The 22,029-nt window shown below is 38.3% G+C and overlaps 1 protein-coding gene across 1 annotated transcript in view; it reads left to right on the top strand.

Annotated features, from left to right (window-relative positions):
• LOC117882584 (ribosomal protein S6 kinase alpha-6) overlaps positions 1-22,029 on the top strand; it is an 81,600-nt gene that overhangs the window by 35,223 nt on the left and 24,348 nt on the right. Inside the window, exons 7-16 of the mRNA XM_034781063.1 lie at positions 2,572-2,678; positions 2,970-3,007; positions 5,530-5,672; positions 6,906-6,976; positions 8,289-8,377; positions 9,572-9,636; positions 16,966-17,068; positions 19,392-19,516; positions 19,845-19,970; positions 20,753-20,842. Of these exons, the coding sequence (XP_034636954.1) occupies positions 2,572-2,678; positions 2,970-3,007; positions 5,530-5,672; positions 6,906-6,976; positions 8,289-8,377; positions 9,572-9,636; positions 16,966-17,068; positions 19,392-19,516; positions 19,845-19,970; positions 20,753-20,842 (957 nt within the window). The remainder of the gene's footprint in view (positions 1-2,571; positions 2,679-2,969; positions 3,008-5,529; positions 5,673-6,905; positions 6,977-8,288; positions 8,378-9,571; positions 9,637-16,965; positions 17,069-19,391; positions 19,517-19,844; positions 19,971-20,752; positions 20,843-22,029) is intronic.

Below are 22,029 nucleotides of genomic sequence, written 5' to 3'. Positions count from 1 at the left end.
TCAGTTGAACTTTCATTTTTTATTTATATTTCCATCCCTTGGGACAATGTTCCATAGCTTAAGAAACATCAGTGTCAGATTTTTATTGATAATTAGTCTAAAATTTCTTTTCTGTACCTCCCCATACCAAATTCTCTAATCTAAAAATGGTCTTGTTGCACAGAGACCTAATTGAGGTAAATCAGGTTTATATAATAAAGAACAGAGGCGTGATTAGAGCCTGATGTCAGTTTTGCTGCCCCTGAGAGTCTGTTGAATCATTTTAGTGTTTAGTTTCTTGAATCTGGAATATTTTTTTCCTAGGTAAAATACTTTTTTAAATTTTGGAGAAATCACAACCTTGATTGACAGCTCACTATTGTTTGTTTGGGGAGAGATGTTAATTGTGCTGCTCTGATGACATGTCTTTAAATCTCAGTCTGTGAAATTGCATGCGGACTATGATGATATTTGTAATATTTCAAGCTAAGAAATCTGTTTTTCAAAACTTTTCTGTAAAAATTCTAGGTGTTGAATTAAACTTTTGAAAATATCTTCATAATGAGAGTTTTTAGTGCTTCATAAATTTCACAAGTCAAGATTTTAAATCTGCTTCCATATGATTTCAAGACATTCCTTTTGATAATGTCTAACGGAGGACATTGTCTAAAATTGGGCAAAGTAGCCGGCTGACTGACTTTGATGTGAAATAGATTGTCGGTAGTAGTTTCCAATTATTATCTTTAATCTTTAAGAACCAATTAGCTGGATTTTCTCAGTGCATCTGTTTCCTAAAGTCACGCTACATATTGGGGAAGGGGCAGGGAACTAAGTGAGCTTACCTAGTATATGCCATAAAATTACATTGAACTCCTTTTATTAGCTTGCAATATTGATCTCTCAGTATTTCACAACTAAACTCAACATAAATATCCTGAGGCTGTGCTATGAAAATATTGAGAGAGTTGTCTATTTCTAGTAGTCAGCAGACCTGTTAAGAATTAATGAGGCATAAAGCAGGAAAGTGGTCAATCTCTACTTCCATTTGATCTAAGATGTCTCCCTTAAGAAATCTCAGTATAACAGGAAATGACTTCAGGTCTTGTTGTGATAGTGCAGCTAGAATTTACTGATCTTCAAAAATAGATACTTAAATGAAGGGTGCAAATCTGGCTGTAAAAATATTGGCTGGGTATCTGAAAAAGGCATAAATCTCTCTTTTGGGAGTAAAGAAATAAGCACTAATTTGGAGGTCACTTATTATTCAAGTTTATATTTGGTTTTCAACAAACTTCAGATTGTTTGTTTGTTTCTAAAGTACCATGATTTTTTTTAAACATTTCATTTTGTATATTAAGACACCTGAGATGTTTTCTATAAAGAAAACACAATAGTTTTAAAAACAACTGTTTTCTATTGCAATAGCACATGGCAATGGAAAGTGAATGACCCATGCTGATTGGGGGGGGCGGTTCCTAGGGCCACTTGAAACCATCCCACACATGGATTATCAGGCATATCTGAAATTGTTTTTGAATGTTTAGCTGTTGATGAGATATTTAAAGTGTTAATTTGGTCTTTAAAATTCTAATGTATGGGACTTTTTCTACTGCAATGCAGAAAATGGCTGATATCTATCCAATAAAGCACTTTTACTGCAGCTTTAATTTCAGAAATAAAACAATGCAATTTGTTGACTTTTACCACATTTAATTTGGGGGAAAAATCATATTTAGCTCTTTTACATGAAAAGCTATAGTGATAAGGGAGAGAGGCAGGCAAACTAAAGAAGAAAATTCCTGGATCTCGTTTTTTTCCCCATTGACAAAATACAACTATCAAAATGTAAAGATGTGCTGTTGCTGTTTAACCCAACCTTGTAGCAAAATGTTCAACCCCTCCCCTCTTCCCTCCAAAAAAAGGGAGCAGAAAAGGTTTGAATGCATCTCTGTTCATGTATATGATGTGCAGATTCTATCCACTCTTCAACCTCATTCACTTCAGTGAAGTATGAATTTAACTTTAGGAACAGGCAGTTCCTTTTCTAGAAGGAAACTTAATAATAATAAAAAAGTCTTAATAGTGTTAACAGCACTCAATTGAAAACTATAAAATGGGAATATAAAATTTTAAGGTTACAATTACACATCCTGTATATTTTATACTGTTGTAAGCAATAGTATATCAAACTACATGTTAAACTGGAAAAACAGGAATAGGAAATGCTCTGTATAGGGCATTGTGGCTGAATGAACACTGGTAAACCAGCAAGTCAGATACAAAAGTTAACTTTCCTTTAACTATACTATTTTACAGTTGCAATAACATTTATTTTTACTTTAAATTCTGTAAGAGCTGGATTGTGAGGAACACTATAAAATAATGTCAGGGTTAGATCTACAGAAAACTTCATAGTCGATAGTTTATTCTTGCATATCACCTGTATTAAGTGAAATTGTCTCCTGAGAATTTGTGAAATGTAGTAGTTATGAGAAATATTTGAATTTAGGGAAGCAGAAGAACTGTCTGTTTTTAGATTGCAGTATTAGAAACTGACAAGATCTGAAGGTAAATCTATACAGTTCTTATTAGGTTATGTTTACAGAGGAAGATGTGAAATTCTACCTCGCAGAACTGGCCCTTGCTTTGGATCATCTACACAGCTTGGGGATCGTATACAGGGATCTGAAGCCAGAAAAGTAAAGTAAAATTTATTTTATCCACTATTACACGTATTTTGTTTAATTGTTTCTTTGCATTTTCATTATACATCTCTATAATTATATAAAAATGGAGTAAAAGATGTTTTTATAAGCTATATGTATTGGGTTTAATAGTTAAATATATGCATTGATTGAAATATAATGTACAGAGTTATTAAATTAAAGATTGGGAGATTGGTTCAGATCTGTCTTTAGCTACTATGTTTAAAATGTTTTATATAAATATTCCTGTTACGTGTATTGGTGAATGTGAATTTTAATTTTCAGCATTTTGCTTGATGAAGCAGGACATATCAAGTTAACAGGTAGGTAAAATTTAATAGTATAGCTCTTAAATATTTTAATGAAATTAGGTATTTTAGTGTGGAGTTCCATATAATTTCTTGTATAACAATCTTGATATACCAGTATTTAATTTAACAGTTTTTTAAATTAACTGATATAGTCCTAGATTGTGCAATCTGATCTACATTAGCAGACTATTATGCCTGTGCAGAATCCCATTGAAGTTAGTGTGACTCCACATGAGTGAAATCTGCCCACGTGGATTAGATGGCAGGATTGGAGCCATCGTATTTGTGTTAAACCTAAAACCAAAAACCTGTAAAGATTAATTTCTGTGGGTAAAGTGGTTGTAGAAATTATTTTTAAATATGAAATAGCTTTCAATGTCTTTTATAAACAAGGTAAATAAATTCAGATGACACTTCATCAATAACAAAATAACCTACTGTTCAGGTTATAGCAAGGTTGATTATAAAATGTCTCTTTATCTGAAGATCAACAGCTAATGCGATTGAGCAAGGTAGAGGTTCAGCAAAGCTGAAATGTCAATATGCTGACTCGGTCTTTTAAGAAAAGAAAGATAAAGATTTAGTGCAGACAACATGTTTTTTAAAAAAAATATAAAATGTGATTTCAGAAATTATAGTCTAATCAGTTTAAAAATAAAGGTGCAGAAAAATTCTGTATTACAAGAAAAAATTATGCTATTTTCTTTTAGAAAACCAACAAGACTTGCATTATAAACATTTGGATACGTTCAAAGTGTTGTGAACTAGTTTATTCTTAAATTATATTACCATATTAAAATTATAATAAAATTACCACTTTGATTATATCATAAACTCCACTATATGCTGTGCTGTATAAATACTAACAGCCATTAGAACCACCTTGTAAGATTAAAAAGAAATTCATTATTTAAACTCTCATCCATTTAGTGCAATGTATGTACACAATAGTTTTACTTGTAATCTTTTATTCTTTCTGATAGAACTTTTAGCCAATTGGGCTTTGCTTAGATCACTGAATTACTGGATATTCATTATTTAAAAGCACAACAGGATGTGTTTTTGTTTCAGACTTGCTTTAGACTCTTAGGCAACATCAGGGATTTGAATCCCTATACAATAATATTGATTTTTGGATACCATTCTCTTGGACTCCTTCAGCTTCTGAGTGGTTTTCTCTTGCTTTCTGCTTCTCTTGAAATGCCAAAAATCTAAATTGAAGGATTTAATTTAGATTAACTGCTCCTTCCAGACCACATTTAAACACCTTAGCCATTTGGGGCTTTCACGGTGCAGGGACTAATGGAAAAGTGGGTTCGGGAGGGTGGGGGGTAGTGAGAAAATCAGGGTTACAAGATTATATTGTTTTGCAGGTTACACAATACTTAAATTCAGTTTCAACTTGGGTCCAAAGGAAAATAACTTGTAATTTGTTGAGGTTTTTCTTTCCCATCAGCATTTGGAAGCTGCTTGTAAGGCAGCTTTTTGAATTAACAAGCACTTACAAAATTCTGTTTTCCTTCTTACAATGGAAAGGAGAACTGAGAGGTGTACTTGATATAAACAAGTCTGACTTTGGCTAGTTTATGTATATCTGGAGTAGTAAACCCCGGTGTAGACAGTGGTAGGTCAACAGAAGAATTCTTCTTTTGACCTAGCTACTGCCTCTCAGGTAGGTGGATTACCTATTTGCTGATGGGAGAATCTCTCCTGTCAGCGGAGGCAGTGTCTACACTGGCGCGTCTACACTGCAGTGGTGTAACTGTGCCGCTGTAGCATTTTAAGTATAGAAATACCTTAAGTCTGATTTTTACATAAGCTGTTTTCAGTAAGTTAAGGCCATGTCTACACCAGCAGTTATGTCGGCAAGACTTTTGTCGCTCAGTGATGTGAAAAAAACACCCCTTTGAGTGATGTAAGTTTTGCTGGTATAAGTGTCCATATGCACAGCGCTGTGTCGGTGGGAGATACTCTTCTACTGACATAACTGCCACCACTCGTTGGGCTGGTTTCATTATGTTATCTGGAGAGCTCTCTCTCCTCGACATAACGTGACTACACGAGGGCTCTTACAGCAACACATCTGTATTGGTACAGCTGTGCCGCTGCAAGCTTGAAAGTGTAGACATGGCCTTAGTACTTGGTGTTTTCTAGGATGAAACATTCTTACTTAAATCTAGTTTTTCCATACTATAAAACAAGCAGCAAAGTCTCAGCAAATAAGAAAAATAAAAGCAGAACCTTTCATAATTTTAAGGTTCTAAATATGTAAAGTTTTAAATACTTAATTGCAGATGTACTAAGCAACAGTAATGGTCGCTAAGACTTTCAGTTCACTTTCAAATGTTCCTGGCACTGTACAATCGATTGTGTAATGTACTATTTAACTTTCATTCTCCAGCAAGCTTTAGGATAACCATTTCTTTACTCATAAATAGTCTTTGGTTGTTTGAATCCAAAATATAAAATTATTATATAAAATACTGTTTTTAAAGTTCTTTACTAGATATATCTTTGTAATGCTGTTGTTGTAGACTTCGGACTCAGCAAAGAATCAGTAGATCAAGAAAAGAAGGCCTACTCTTTCTGTGGTACTGTAGAATACATGGCACCTGAAGTAGTAAACAGGCGAGGCCACAACCAGAGTGCCGATTGGTGGTCATTTGGTGTTCTTATGGTACTGTATGATTAATTGCATAATGTTGTTTGCAGTCAAATACTCTGCATGCCTTCACAGAGTAATGTTAAATTTATTTAGAATAAACTTGCCTAATCCGAATTAGGATGACTTTAGGTTAAGGGGAAGACCTGGGAGAAGCTGGTAACTAGATTATACTGAAGGAACAATAGTTTTGAAATAAGTTGAACCTTGACTTGTTTAGACCTCTAAGGAAATGCATACTTCTAAGGCAGGGATCGGCAACCTTTGGCACGTGACTCACCAGGGTAAGCACCCTGGCAGGCCAGGCCGGTTTGTTTCCCTACCGCGTCTGCTGGTTCGGCCGATCACGGCTCCCACTGCCAATGGGGGCTGCGGGAAGCAGCGCGGGCCGAGGGATGTGCTGGCCGCTGCTTCCCACCGCCCCCATTGGCCTGGAGCGTCGAACCGTGGCCAATGGGAGCCATGATCGGCTGAACCTGCAGACGCGGCAGGTCAACAAAATGGCCCAGCCCACCAGGGTGCTTACCCTGGAGAGCCGCGTGCCAAAGGTTGCCGATCCCTGCTCTAAGGATTGTTGACATATATGTGACTTTGTAGCAGTCCAGAACAATTTTATTCAGTCACTTTCCTAGGTTGTTGTTAGGCTTCAGTTTGAATGTTTCTTTGACACATTGCTTAGTATTTAGATTAGAAAAAAAAAACAAAAAAACTGAGTTTGGCAAAGCATTCCTTTAAAAAATGTTTGTAACAACAAGCCTGTTCAATGAACATCGTGGAAAAGTGGAATACACCAGTAATAATATTTGTGCTGTTGCAGACAGTAAATCGTTACACTATTAGCATTTGTACTGAGGAGGAAAAATAAAGGCACACACATTTTTTGGCTACTTTTTTGTGGTGTAGCAGTACATGACTTCAGGGAGAATTCCATTTGACTCCTCAAGTAGCTTTTAAATTATGGTCCATGAACCACCATTAGTCTGCAAAACCCTCCAAGGTGTTCTACATCATCTTTTTATCCCATCTACAGTTGATATTGATTGTCATGTAAATTGCCTTCAAAGAGAAAATGTTTAACTTTTGGATATTTTAAAAATTAAAATTAGTATGTATTTGCTAATCACCCTGAAGACTTCTCAGGTCTTAGTGTGTGTAGTACAAGTGGAATACCATGTTAATTAAAATCTTGTAAAAGTACTTTTAAAATAACTAACCACTTGATGTTGATTAAACATTTGTTCTTTTCAGTTTGAAATGCTTACTGGTACACTACCATTTCAAGGTAAAGATCGAAATGAAACTATGAATATGATACTAAAGTAAGTATTTTTCTTTTTTAATAAAATTACACTTGTTTTTTTGAAAGTAACAGAAAATGTAGCTATAGATATTATGCTTTAGCTTGTGTATTGTAGTTTGCTCACTTTCAGGATGTAAAGTTATAAAATGTCAAACACAAAAGTAAGAATTTGATCACAAATAATGTAGATACTGGAGAATATCTCCAAGGCTTAAAACCATAACAATTGTGTGTGTGTGTGTGTGTGTGTGTGTGTAAAGTTAGTATTAAAAATAGGGCAGTAAAGTAACAACCTAGTGTATACAGATTGTGTGTATGCTATTCTCTGTGTACATAGGTGTGTATACACACACTTTCTGTATAAAATAGTTTAATCCATGTTGTAAAAAGAGTAGAACAAGTGTACGGTGGTGATTGATAAACAAGTCCTAACTGTACTCTTTTGCCACTCTTTAATTGAGGGAGTAAGACTTTATTGCTTTTGTGAGTAGTCAAAGAGGGGTATCCTGCAGATCAAATGGTTAGACTTCTGGGACTTTCTGAGGGGGATGACTGCTAAAGAAAAGGGGTTTTAGTCCTGACTCCATGGCAGGAGGGAGTGTCTGTGATTAATGTATAGCAGCGTTGATACAGAAAATTGATTAATTCACCACCTATTTCAGGATTTGTAGCATAATGAATATGTGCATGTATAACATAATGTTACAATTCAGCTTGAAATTTCTAGGCAGAACTAGACACTTTGATTATTAAAAAAGTTGTTCAAATCACTTAAGTTGTTTTAAATTTTTGTCCTTACAAAATAATCTCCGTGAAGTTGACCCCACTGGCTTTCTCTAATGACTTTATGATCTAATTCTTGAGTCTTTTTCTGAGTGGAGGAATAAAAAGGTGACTTGTGGGGTTGTGTGGGTGTGTAGATTACAGGGGTGTTTTGGCTATTTCCAAATGCCTTCAAAAGTTGGTTCTGATAGGAAAGGATGAATACTTCCTTTTTGTCATATACCAGCATGTTTGGATAGACTTAGATCTCCTCAAGGATACACAACTTTAAGTGCTTTATGCAGCTTTAGTTTGAAGCAGCCTATTTGTTGAAACCACTATACCACAGTATGTGCTTTTTTTCTACAAGTTTCTTGAACAGGTAGCTAAGCTATTTTAATATTTATATTCAATTTGAAATCTCGTTCACACAATTTCACTGCCTTTGTGACACACATTGACAGATCTGATTGCAGAGTTTCTTACCCTTGGTTTAATGAGTCCATCTAGAGCATTTTTAGCAAAACATGCTTTTTTGAAGTCATCATTTCTCCATTCTCTTTCTCCAGAGCAAAGCTTGGAATGCCACAATTCCTTAGCCCTGAAGCGCAAAGTCTTCTAAGGATGTTGTTTAAAAGGAACCCATCAAACAGATTAGGTAATGTGGTCTTGTTTTGGTTGGTTCTTTTTGACCTGGATCTTGAAGTAAAATCATCTACAGCATAACTTGTGAACAATTTAATTGTTAAGTGAAGCTTCATTGAACAGTCATATCAGTTCTTGGTTATTCAACAGACTTCATTTTATCATATTTTCTCAAGTTTGAAGTATGTTTATTCTGGGTTTGGCTCACCTGAGTAAATGACAGAGGAAGGTAGGCTGAAGATGACTTTCTTGGACCAGTCATTCACCTAGATTTTGGATGCAGCATTCTACAGAGCTCCAGTTCACCTAAGCAGCTGCCATGCAGTCTATAAGGGGAGCTTTGGAGTATATGAATTGGTTCTTGCCAACTGCTCGGATACACCAAATAAATTGAATTTTCAGGAATTGGAACCAGTTGATCTTTTCTTAGTCACCCAAAGATTCTGTGCACTGAATCTGTATTCCAGCCAGTTTCAATAGGATGTGCATCATAGCCTTAGTGTTTTACCAAACGGTTTTACCACATATTGTGCTGACTTCCCTCAGCAGTGTAGCTCGTACTGTTAGTCTGACAATGTCAGCAAGCCATCATTCAGAAAAAAATAGCCTTTCTCTTATTTGAGCTCCCTCAATATGCCTTTCTGTGGCTTAGTATACTGTCCCATTTTCCTGTTTTTGCCGGCAGCCCTCCACAGGTGCATGGAACAGTGGCTTATCAGACTATCCAAAAGGCTGTAATTCTGGAGTAAAAACAAAAAATCAGGAAGCAGATTAGAAAATGCTGTTTTATACTCCCCCAAGCATCGTCTCTAATTACTTGTTTGGAGGTTTAATATTAAATTAATTAGTGACTTGCAGGGAAGTACTCCTGATTCTTTGTAAACTTCTAGATGTAAGGATGCCCTGTGAGTAGGGCTTCTTTATATATTCAGAAGAGGCAAACAAGGCACAAGTCCACTTTTTTCCTTTTTCCAGGTTCCCTTTAAATGTGATTGTTTTTCTTCAATGTGTGTGAATTCTGCTAGCTATATGCCAGTCTGTTCTCAGTCAAATATCTTGCTTGGAAACTCTAACTCTATTCCATGAATAAGTGATTCCATGCAATTTTCCAAGAAACCAAGTAACTAACTTTTAATGCAATTTTGTATAGAGATTTTTACACCAAAGCTAGTTTTAATTTAGTCACTTTTGTTCCCTATAATTGCAGGAGCTGGTTCAGATGGAGTTGAAGAAATCAAGAGACATCCTTTTTTTTCAACAGTTGATTGGAATGTAAGTACAAAACAGTTTAATTTCAAAGCCATTTTTAGTTTTGCTGTATTTGCAAAACATCTCTGTAAATTGCAAGATAATTAAACAGGATATACTAGACAAATGAGACTTCTGACTCTTGTATTCTGAGACTGTATTTCTCCTCATTGCTGTACAGTATTGAAGGTCTCACTAAAATTTTAAAGCATACATTAACATTTTTAATAGTAATTAGAATTGGAACATTTTAAATCTTAAAATACTAAATAAAACTCCTTCAAAATGACTCCAAGGGGAGAGGTACAGAAATTTGTGGTTTGTGTGTCATTGTAAACCCAAGGTAGGGGTCTGTGTTCATGAGACTGGATTCTTTTGAATAGCAGTGTTTGTCAGGGCTGTGCATGCACACTGTGCCTCCTTGTGTGAAGCCATAAAAGGCAGTGCGGCCACAGTTCTCCCTCAGTTCCCTACTACTGCCAGTGGCAGCAGGGCTGAATCCAGTGAGTGTCCAACCCACTACATTCACTGAATGTCAAACTCATCCTTTTCCCAACTAGTTTGGTGAAGAGAATTGATCTTCACCCTTTTTATCTTGTTTTCTTTAATTTGGATATTCCAATAAAAAAGACATCTCTCTTCCCACCCCACCCCTGGTACAGCAGGTGTGAGGTGCTTCACACCAATATGGAATCTAAATAGCCATTTTTCATACCCTGCCTCTCTGGCCATAGCTTCATCCCCTCACTGACTGACATAGATATTGCATCTTCTGCCTAGAGGACAGCCATACTCCAAACAGGTGTTGAGTGTGCTGATTGTTTTCCTCCAAGACCCACAAGTTCAGAGACACACAGTTCTAGTTACATTTGCTTGAGCAATCCATGCAGGTCATTTCAGACCTAGAGGAAACAATCATCATCAAGATGGAGGTTGAGGTCTGCCTTGGCCAGCACTCCATCATGTAGATAGATAGCTCTATTTCCTGGGATCAGGTAGAAATAGAAAGGCGGGGAAGAGGACATTATTGAAACTGGGGCTAGCAACTTCAGCATCGCAGCCAACACCTATGCCATGCTGACAGCTTCTCGCCTTCTGAGGCATAATTTCATACGGAGCATAAATGCATCTCCAGACAATACTTGGGGCCCTCCCACAAGGACAGAAACCATCACTTCTCCATGGATGGAAGCTCCAAGTCCTCCACCTTCATGGAAATAGCATAGGGTTCAGGACCCCAGTACTTGTGTTGATGCCCACAACCAAACCAGGTTATGCCCGTGCAGAACCCCCTATATCTCTTGCTCCTGAGTGTTGACTGATACCTTCCCTGGCCCTCTTCAGAGAGCTTATTATAGAGTTTACTACAAACATACATGGCCTTGTTACTTTGTCTAGGAGCCATAGAAGAGAAATTGCAGGAATACAGGGAATGAGGCTTCTACTCTTGATATTTCCTTATCCTGAAGAAAAGAGGTCTTAGACGTATCCGACACTTGAGGCGACTGAAAAAATACACTGCTGCCTCATATGCAGGATGCTAACTCTTGCCTCTGTCATTCCATCTGTGTAGGATCAGGACTGGTTGGCTGTCGACTTGCAGGATTCATACTTCCAAATAGCCATCTGTCTGGCCCACAGGAAATAGCTGAGTGGGTCCAGATCACTGTCAGTACCAAGTGTTGGATCTAGTTAAGCACCCCCTATTCCTCACTTATGCTGTGAGGGACACCTCATTATAGCCCATGTACTTTCCACCTCTGGAGTTCAAACTGTTGAGGCACTTCCCTGGTTGTGTGGTCTCTGAGCACATAGTTGGTGCGTAGCTCCTCTGTTTAGCACTCTCCTGAGCTGAAACCTCCTCGTCCAGTTACCTCACCCCTGGGACCAGTGCTGATATCTCAACTCTCCTGTAGCTTAAACACACTCTCCCAGATCTCCAGGCACATGGGTGTTCTGGGTCCATAAATTAACTGGTCAGAGGCACGTGATAGGTGTGTTGCCAGTGCTCCTTCTTTACTAGCACAAGAAATGCATAGATCTATTAAAAAAAATAAAAATCACATTTTGCTGACTCGGTTTCCTCATCACTCTGCAGCATTTTTTGGTCTTGTCTCTGAATCCACTAGAGGTGTCTGGGGGACCCTTCTGCTGCAGCTCATGGCTTGATTTCTTAACCAGAGAGCCCCTCTCTATCCAGGTCAGCTTGCTTTGACTTGTTTGGTCCTACAGCTAAACTGGGCTCCCTGCTATGCAAGCATGCTCCTCTCTTCCCTTCTCCTGCCCCGAACTTCCAGTGTGGTTCTGAGTCGTCTTCCTGTGACCCACCTAGTCTCTGGTTTTTAAAGGCTAGCATCAAAACCTTGATGTCTTTGTCCTGTGTTTGGGGATTTTCCACTTTCCAAACACCAGCCCCCTGAAGAGGGGTAGGGAAAAACTGGTTGTCTTGGGCTCCAGCTAATCCAGGGGTAAGCAACCTATGGCACATGTGCTGAAGGTGGCACGCGAGCTGATTTTCAGTGGCACTCACACTGCTCTGCATTTTAATTTAATTTTAAATGAAGCTTCTTAAACATTTTAAAAACCTTATTTACTTTACATACAACAATAGTTTAGTTATATATTATAGACTTATAGAAAGAGACCTTCTAAAAATGTTTAAATGTATTACCGGCAAGCGAAACCTTAAATTAGAGTGAATAAATGAAGAATCGGCACACCACTTCTGAAAGGTTGCCGATCGCTGAGCTAATCCATTGTCCCAAGATGCTGCTATCAGAATATGCAGTCATTGAGTCTCTAATGACCCCCTTTTGTACCTGGTATGGGAGGGGTGTGTGATACAGCCTTGTCAGCAAAGGTGGAATCCACATACTCAGAATACATTTATACCCTGTGAACAATTATTCCTCTGCCCTGAGTTCTTCTTTGTGGCTGGTCGTCCTTATGCTGCGGTTACTGTCCCATTTGCCCTCTTAGGCTGGTAAAGACTCCACAACATGCTCTCTTGTTTCAGTAACACGCCTCCTTGGGGGTCAGTTAATTACTAAACATAGCCCAACCAATCCATAACCAAAAGTCCCCAAAACTAGGTCATTTATCACCCCAGTGCATAGAATCCTTAAAACTTCACACTGTCTGATCCATCAACAGTACACATACTATACTCTGGCATTTTTCTACCACACCTGTGGTTTTCTTTGGTCTTCTCCTGTCCTTCTGCCACGACAGCCCCTTGAGCTGGAGCATAACCCAGCTCTTCCCAGCATGTTCCCCCTCCCCCGCCTCTCTGCAGGGAGATCATCCTCACCAGAAGAGCATCCATTGGTCCCCCCTGTTCAGTAACTCTCAGGCAGGGCAGCAGGTAGGCCCTTCCGCTGGTGCTCAGTCCTTTGGTTCCCGCTTTGCAGCATGGAAATGTCAGAGGTAAGCCCCTCTGCTGCTCCTATCCCTCAGCCTTCTGTGGCTCTCAGCTCTGGCTGTCTGGCTTGGAAGTCAGACAGCAACTCTTTGCTGCTCTCATGTCTTCAGCCTTTCCAGGAACCTTCTACAGCTTTCTTCGTGGACCTCCTTCCTTTCTGATTCTTCTATAGCCCCAGATGCTGCCCCGCCCTCATAATTGGCCAAACTGGGAGCTCCTCCTATAATATAGTGGAGCTTGACATGCTTCATTTAAAGGAGCTAGCCACCCACTCTCATCTTCTCCCTTGCACTTATTAATATCTCGCTCTCCTCTGGCTCTTCCCTTCATAATACAATCATGTTTTAATCTCAGTCTTAAAAAAAGCCCATTCTTGACCTCACTTGCCTCTCCAGCTATCATTCTATCTACTTTCTCCTTTTATCTCTAAGCTCATTGAATGCAGTGTTTACAATTGCTTTCTGGAGTTCCTGTCCAATTCCATGCGAGGCCCTTTCTAATCTGGCTTCCATCTCTGGTACTCCTCTTTTCCTTGCCCAAGCTCAGAACTAGTACTCCATCCTCATCCTCGTTGACTTGTCAGCCATGCTCTTCTTGAAACTTTGGCTTCCCTTGGCTGTCTGTGACTGTCCTCTCCTGGTTCTCCTCCTCACCTCCCCTTTCAGCTTTCTGTGTGGGTTCCAGAGGGCTCTATCCTTGGTTCTTATCTCTTCTCTTTCTACATGCTATCCGGGTAATCTCATTTGCACAAATTAAACTACGCTTTCCATGCTGCTGACTTGTATATCTACCTCTTTGCTCCAGATCTTTCTCAGTTTGTCCAAACTAAAACTTCTGCCTCTTTCTGACGTATCATTGTGGATGTCTAGCTGTCAGACCAAGCTCAACGTGGCTAAAACAGAGCTTTTAATCTCTGCCACCAAAACCTTCCCTGATGCCTTCTTTCTTGATTACTGTGGACCAGTGGTTCCCAAACTTTAACAACCTGTGAACCCCTTTCACTAAAATGTCAAGTCTTGCAAACCCCCTCCTAAAAATGAATATTTCCAGGGATTTTCTCCTTTACCTGAGTATAAATTATAAAAGCAGTGATCTTGGAAATATAAAATTTGTTTTTATGACATACTTATTACACACTATTTAGTATTAATTATTTACCATTACAGTATTTTTATTACATTATGAAAATGGCAACACTCTTCCAAGATCTCACTTTCATAGCTTGTATCACTTTGAATAAGCCTGTTATAAGACAAGGCTCCATCAAGGAGTATCAGATGTGAAACAGCATGAAGGTACTTAAGAAGCCAACTCAGAGTTCCTCCTACACAAGCATTCAGGTCTTGAGCAGTCCAGGCAAACAAGGCACGTTACAACAAAGCTTAAACTTGTTCTTCATAATAATTTTAAAAACAATACTAGCTGCCCATTTAATTTTAAAAACAGCAAAAAATATCCACCTCCCTTTCCATTTCTTATAAGGAGTTTTGAAGTTTAAATCTCCTCAGTGTGATAGATATGCTTGCTTTGATCTACTTAGCTCTTGAAGTCCAGGGGCTCCGTGCGGTGGCCCCGAGCTGCCCTGGGTCCCTAAGGACAGCTCTGTCCGCGATTAGGGAATTTTTTCCCGAGAACCCCCTGTAACATTTCACGAACCCCCTGTAACATTTCACGAACCCCAGTTTGGGAACCACTGCTGTGGACAATGCCACTGTTCTGCCTGTCTTACAGACCCATAACATCAGCATCCTCTTCAATTTGGACCTCTAAGTCCTCACATCCAGGCTTTGTCTAAATCTTGACTGATTCTTTCTGCATAACCTCTCTAAAATACAGCCTTTTAAATCAGTGTTGGATCTTTTTCTAAAAGGATATGCTCTAGTTCAAACAAGAATTAATGCAAGGAAGTCCTAAAGGCCTGTTGTACAGCAGGTCTGACTAGATGATCACAGTGGTCCCTTCTGGCCTTATCTGTGAATTCTTACAATCCATCCACACAGCTAAATTCTCATCTCACATCTCAATTACTGTAATAGCCTTTTCCCTGGCCTTAACAAATGCAAGCTTGCCCTGCTCATTTTTATTCAGAATGCTGCTGCAAAGAACATTTTCCTAGCCGAATGACTTGATCATATCACCCCCCATTCCGTGCCTTTTTGCATCCCTCTACTGGCTCCCCCTTCTCTGTTTCGTCAAACATAAGCTGCTTGTCTTCACTTTTTCAAGGCTTTTCATGGCCTGTCTTAACTCTACCTTTTATCTCCCATTCGCTACCAAGATGACAACTGCCACTCCAATCAGCCCATGAGGCCAACTTCCATTGCACTATTGTTGAATTTTCAAACTAGCTCCTTTGTTCTTTCTCCCATGCTTCCCTTCATGCTCGGAAGGAGTGTCCTTGAACCATGAAACATTATCCTCCTTCAAATTCCTCCTTAAAACTCTCCTTTGCTGCGATGCTTACAAAAATCTTAAGAGGTAGGCAGCTGGTGTGCTGAGACCATTGCCTATCATGCTGACCAATATTATCTTATTTCCCTGTACTCACCTGTCTCTCTGTCTGTCTGGCAGGTGCTATTGGAATACAAATATTAAATAAAGAAAAAAATGCTATTTTTATATACCTAGAAATCCTCTTGCTACTGTATCAATATATTTTCCTATTACTATCGATAAGGAACTGAGATTTCTAAGGAAGCAGTATCTAGAACAGTTTTCAACCTGTGGTCTGCAGACAACTGAGGGTCCACAGATTTTCTGATTTCCAAAGGGGTCTGCACCTCCATTCAGAATTTTCTCCGGGGTCTGCAAATGAAAAAAGGTTGAAAACCACTGAGAAAATTGCACTTTTTTTACCTGAAAGTTTTGTACCTGCTTTTTTACAGTGTGCACTTTGAGTATTTGACAGCACTTAGTGTATAATCAATTCTGGTTTGGTAATGGTCATTTTCACTCCCTGTCTCATTCACTGCTCTGGGTGAGCTCATGCATATTTTCCCCAAGTCCTGTGATAGTGGGCCAGGGATGACTACTCTACAGTGGATATTCCTGCACACAAGGACAGGGAGCAGTGGGAGTCTGGTGATGGTCAGGGAGTACCATCTGGCCAGCGTAGAGGCAGAAAGCCCCTACAACCCGCTCAATCTTCCACAGGCCTTGACATACAAGGATGAAAACAGAGATGCTAAATGAGCCTCCTTTTTTTTTTTTCCCCCCTAAACCCTGAATAGGGCTGGGAGTACCTGTTTGGGGTAATGCTTTACTCCTGTACTGCTCATCAGGACAGAGGATAATGAGGAGCTTCCATTCCTCACTGTTCCCTTAAGGGACCTAGGAAAGACCTGAAGTATTGGTTTAAGAGGTGGCAAATCCCCTAAGGCAGGAAGAGCTAGGGAGAATCTCCTGGCCTAGGGATCTAGAATGGGAAAGTATGGGATGTATCCTCTCTCCCTGCTCTTGGGATTGGAGAGGTTTGGAGAACCTGGCTCCCTCCACAATAGCCAGAAACTGGGATCCAGTTCAGGTATTTGGGGAATATACCACTGCCAGCCCATTTCCTTCTGAGTTAAGGATGAGTTAGTGGGGGCAATGGCATGCTGTTGTCTACTTAATAAGCTGGAAGGGGAGAGGCCTGGTGGGTAAGAAGCGGGGGCAAGCTTTGGTATATTTCTTGTGGCTTTCTGATTCTCTCTTCCCTGCTAAGGCCCTTCAAAGCAGGAAAGTAGAAAAACCTGAATAAATCTTTTTAAAAAAGGATCAGCAGTACATGTTTGTGCCTGCTATTTTGAAGTGTGCTCTTTCAGAAAGCTAAATCTTTTGAAAATAGATGAAAAACATTCTAGTTGGGTTCCTTTTAGTTTAGCAAAATATATAATAGCTGTATAGTAATTCTGAATTTTAGTTAAACTTCTTTTGTGGCTTTTCTGTTCCAGAAACTGTTCAGAAGAGAAATTCAGCCCCCATTTAAACCTGCTTCTGGTAAGCCAGAAGATACCTTCTGTTTTGATCCAGAATTCACAGCAAAAACCCCCAAAGGTAATGCATATATTTAGAAAATAACGAGTCAATGTGATGAACTCATTGTATGGGGAGGGCTAAATTCCATTGTTTGATACCTGGGGGCTAGAGCTATAAAATTTAGAACCATTGATCTTGGGAGTTGGCGCAAAGATGAAAGGCAGAAAATATACCAATCACAGTAAAATCAACTGTGGCATTAGTGCCATTCAGTGGATAGACAAGTGTGTTTTGCTCTTGTCTCAATTTTACTTCCCTTCTCCATTTCTCTTGTTCCTGTTTTGGCCTTTATCTTTTTTTTTTATCTCCATTTTCTCCAGTGGTGGATTGACTTGAAATTGTAGAAAGGGGCTTGAAATCCAAATCTTTCTTCTCTCTCCCAAGTGACTCATCATTTCCCCCACCTAGCTTCATTTCCTTATCTTTTACAAACCATCCTTACCTCAGTGCAAGCCCCAGAGAGTAGCACTCTTAAGCTGTGAATCATCTCCCATTCATCCCCTCCTAGCTGCTGGAGAGAGAAACTGCAGAGAAAGTGGTTTTTTTTCTTTGCCGTATCCTCTAAGTGGATAAAATGAGAGGAAATTGAGCAGCAATGCATTTTTCTTCTATTCCAGTTTGACCAATGTGTATTAGACGGTAAGAGTCGCCGGATAGTCATGGAGAGAAAGAACTGTTCTTTTTTAAAGTGATTGATGTCCAGCTAATGGGATTGTATTTAGTAGTGGACATTGAATATTTCTGCTAATTAGCATTGAAAAATTAGCACTGAAATTATTAATATGATCAATTGTGTTGTAATTTCAAAATTAGCACCTCATTGTAATGAATTAGGGCAGTTCACCCTCATGAAGATATTGTACCTGATCTATAGATCAGGAAGACAGCAGTACAACGTTTTATTTGGTTTCACATTAGAAGAGATTATTTTTCTAACTGTAAGAGCTGGGAACCATTTTTATATTAAAACTCTTGATTCTGCAGAATCTGTGCCTGTCACCGGGACTAGGTTAATACAGTTGTTGGATCAGATCTGTCCTATGTCTGAGTCTTAGACATTGCTTGTGAGCCTAGATTTGTTAATACATAGTTCTTCACATCTTGTCAAAAGTGAAGTGAAGATGACTCTGACATCCTAGTCCCTTGTGCATGTTTTGAGTATATTTCAGGATTACTATCCTCTACAACTGGAAATAATTTGGCTCAGTAAAGTTTTTGATGGGTTTACTTTTCTTTTCCCCAGTCAAATTTGAATTTAGGTGAAATCCAGGTTTAGAGATGAGGGATTTTTCCATGTTGGTATTAGAGTGCAATGGTAAAACTGAATGTGTGGGGAAAGTAAAATGGTATATGTTAATGTTTTGCCTGACTTGAGCTAGTGCTATCAAATCAATTTTAGGAGTGCTTCAAGTAAACTTGTGTAAATATCTTTCGTGAAGTCATCTTTTAAATACAAAATTACCACACAGTGAAATGGTTTTGTTCTAATGTTCAGTCACTCAATTAAGGCTTATAATCATTACTGTTCAACAATTAGTATATTCATTTAAGGGTCCTGTTTATAAATCTCCCCTTGATGGTTTCACCTGGACTTTAAAACCAGATATCTGGTTTGTTGGCCACGTGACGTATTATCAGCAGTTTGTATTCCAACATAGCTCTTAAGTTTACATACATATGTTAAAATACCTCTGGGCCAAATTATGCTTTATTTGTGTTTAAACAGAGTACAGTGAAGTAGAAGTTGTACACAGTGTACATTGGGGAAGACCTTGGCTCTCATGACTTTTGAAACATATCGCTACATTCTTCAAGTATTGTCTCCATGGATTACTGTACTTCTGCCATGCCCACATCTATGGTTCTTCAGTTGAAACTTCTAGCTAGCAGTGCCCTCGTATGCACCCTTTTTGACTCCACATACTTGAGCTCGCAGCTATGAATGAAACTGTGGCACCAATCTTTAGTTCTTCTTTGTGAATAGTCACAGACAGAGTTGTTTTTTGGAGGGAATAGATGAAATTGCATGTATTCTAGTTTATGCAACATCCTGAAGTCTTGTAGTTTAAAAAAAAAAAAAAAGCGGGCATGGGGGCAAGCATGTATTTTATTTAACGTGATACTGTTAAAATAAGTAAAAGTGAGAATATAAGTGAAAGGTGATATATTGGCACCCCGACTACATCTTGTAGTTCAGAACCAATTCTACTTTCTTGTATTTTCCACAAAATACTTTTGAGGACATATCTATGGTAAACACACAGAGTAGTTTAGCTTGAATATACTGTAGTAACAGAATACTCTTCAGATTCTAATTAAACCATGTGTATTTAACAATTAGATTCTCCAGGAGTTCCACCTAGTGCTAACGCGCATCAGCTGTTCAAAGGATTTAGCTTTGTTGCAACTACTGCCATAGAAGATCATAAAATTTCACCCCTCACCAATATATTGCCAATAGTACAGGTAACATTTATTTTTCTTGGTATAGATATTTCTTAACTGAAATGCCAAAAGCTGATGTGTGTATTGATAGCTAACCTCCATTCTCCTCTGTTGGAAAGACCCTTATATCAGCACAGCAGCACCAAAACCCTTATAATATACATAAATATTATATGCAGCAATTTAAACTAATCCATTCTCAAAAATCAAGTTGAATGTCTTTTTAAATGTAAATTTCAAAAGGAAAAAACTGCAAAGTAAAGAAAAATGTACTGCTTGAGAAAGTAAAAATCATGTTTTGTTAAAGTACAGTTTATTGTTTTAAAATGCAGTTTATATTTGTTTAAAGCAACTTCATGGAAACAGTGCACAGTTCACTGATGTATATGAGCTGAAGGAGGATATTGGTGTTGGCTCCTACTCTGTTTGCAAGAGATGTGTGCACATAGCTACCAATATGGAGTTTGCCGTGAAGGTACTTGGTGTAAATTCTCTTTTGGTATTTGAATAGTTACTCCACAGTCAAGTAATGTATCTTTTTAATGTATTAGTAAGTAAGGAGACCTTTTTTTTTATATATACACCTAATTTTTCAGTCAGTGTAATGTTGTATGTACTTTGAGAAATGAAAAAGTAAATTTTTCCATTCAGCTAAATTTTGTATTTGCTTTTACCATTATTTCTTGTTAGAGGAAAGGTTGCCATCAAACTTTGTTGGAAAAAGATTTATGGAGCAATATAACAATTATTTGAAACCTAATTCTGTTGGCTTTGAAATTACTTCAATTATCATGTTTCGTTAGACCGAATAGACATATTGTTAAATGTTCCCTTTTCCTTTTTTATTTGCCCCTACAATAAGAGTACAACAAAGGTGAGATCAGTGGACTCTTTAGGTGGGGAAGTGGGCAGGAGGGAAATGAAATATTTAGGATAGTCTGATAAATTCACTAATATCTTCAGATTAAAGTAATTTTCCATATATGCTAGACCTTGTTTTGTAACTATTAACCTCAAGCTTTAAGTGAATAGGCTGGATAATGTGTCACTCATAACTACTAAGGATGAAGCATTAAAGTAAAGAGCAATAATGTGTGACTTTTATAGTCAAAACTGCTGTCTTGCTCAGTTTGAAAATTCTTGTTACTTGTAGCTTTTGTGGTCTCTTATCCAAAAATCCAGGATTTTCATCCATTTTGCCTTTATGAGGAAATACTTCATTTAACATTGAGTCCTTTTCCACCATTTATTTCACAGATAATTGACAAAAGTAAGAGAGATCCCTCAGAAGAAATTGAGATTTTGATGCGCTATGGACAACACCCTAATATTATTACTTTAAAAGATGTATGTACTCTTTTTAAATTTTACAATTCTTACCACAAAACAGTCAAACCGTAAATAAAATAATTGTTGGGTAGAGATCTCATGTTTTGTGTTTCCAGTAAAAGATGCTGGAAACAATACCTACAGTTTAAAAAAAAAGGTAAAATATTTTAAATATGGCATATACTGTTACTTATAAATTATATCTTAATTTTTTTGCAAAAGTGCCAGGTTTTGGGAGACTCAAAATGTTTTTGGCCTTTGCTAATTAATGTATTTAAATTCCTAAATGATTCTGGGCCTTAAAGGTGACGTGCAAAGAGAAGAAAATTCTGCACTTGCTTGCTTTTATTTCCACTTTCCCTCCCATTTGAAATTTAGATCTTGTTTATCATGATTCTACTGGAAGATTCTGTAGACAGCTAGAGAGCTAGTAGAATTATGATACCATAATTAATTAATGGAACTTGTGCATGCGAGAGGGGATGGGATTTTTAGGTACTAATAATTTCTTGTTTTTTGTTTAATGTTGATTTAACTCAAAATGCCGAACAGTTAAGATCTACTTGTGAAAGAGTCAACACTTATGCACTTTAAACTGATGGCTCAGGCCTTGTTTACAGGGAATTTGAGTTACATGAATAGCGTAATGCAAATTGACGTGGCTTAGATCTATGCGATGTTGACGGGAGACGCTCTCCCGTTGATTCCCCCAATGTTCTTGATCCGGTGGAGTACAGGCGTCGACGGGAGAGCAATCTGTGGTCGATTTAGCAGGTCTTCACTAGATCCGCTAAATCGACCGCCGATACATCGTTCACTACTTGTTGATCCCTCGGTAAGTATAGATAAGCCTTTGTAGCTCTCTGGCATTCCAAAGAATTCTGTTAGCAGAAACTTTAAAAAGGACCAAAAAAATACTCCTATCTCCTAAGGTTTAAAAAAAAAAAAAAAACCAAACCAAGCAGAAACCAAGTTCATTGGGGCTTTCATCATTAGCTATAAAAAACCAAAATGCCACCCCTGCTGCCTTCCATTTCAATGGGTGGCAAATTGATGGGCCACTGGAGATTGGGACAGCTGCAGTTGAACAAGGGTAGAGAGCACATGGTAGAGGGGTACAGGGGTGATTCTTCCCATTCAGAATCTTTGGCTAACTGCAGCTATCATTATTCCATGTGTTTTGCCAGCATGTGGGGAGCTTATTT

This window comes from Trachemys scripta, chromosome 9 (genome assembly GCF_013100865.1).
Source record: "Trachemys scripta elegans isolate TJP31775 chromosome 9, CAS_Tse_1.0, whole genome shotgun sequence".
In the NCBI taxonomy this organism is placed as follows: Eukaryota; Metazoa; Chordata; order Testudines; family Emydidae; genus Trachemys; species Trachemys scripta.
The sequence above is the reverse complement of the archived record's forward strand: the minus strand, read 5'-3'. Positions and strand labels throughout refer to the sequence as shown.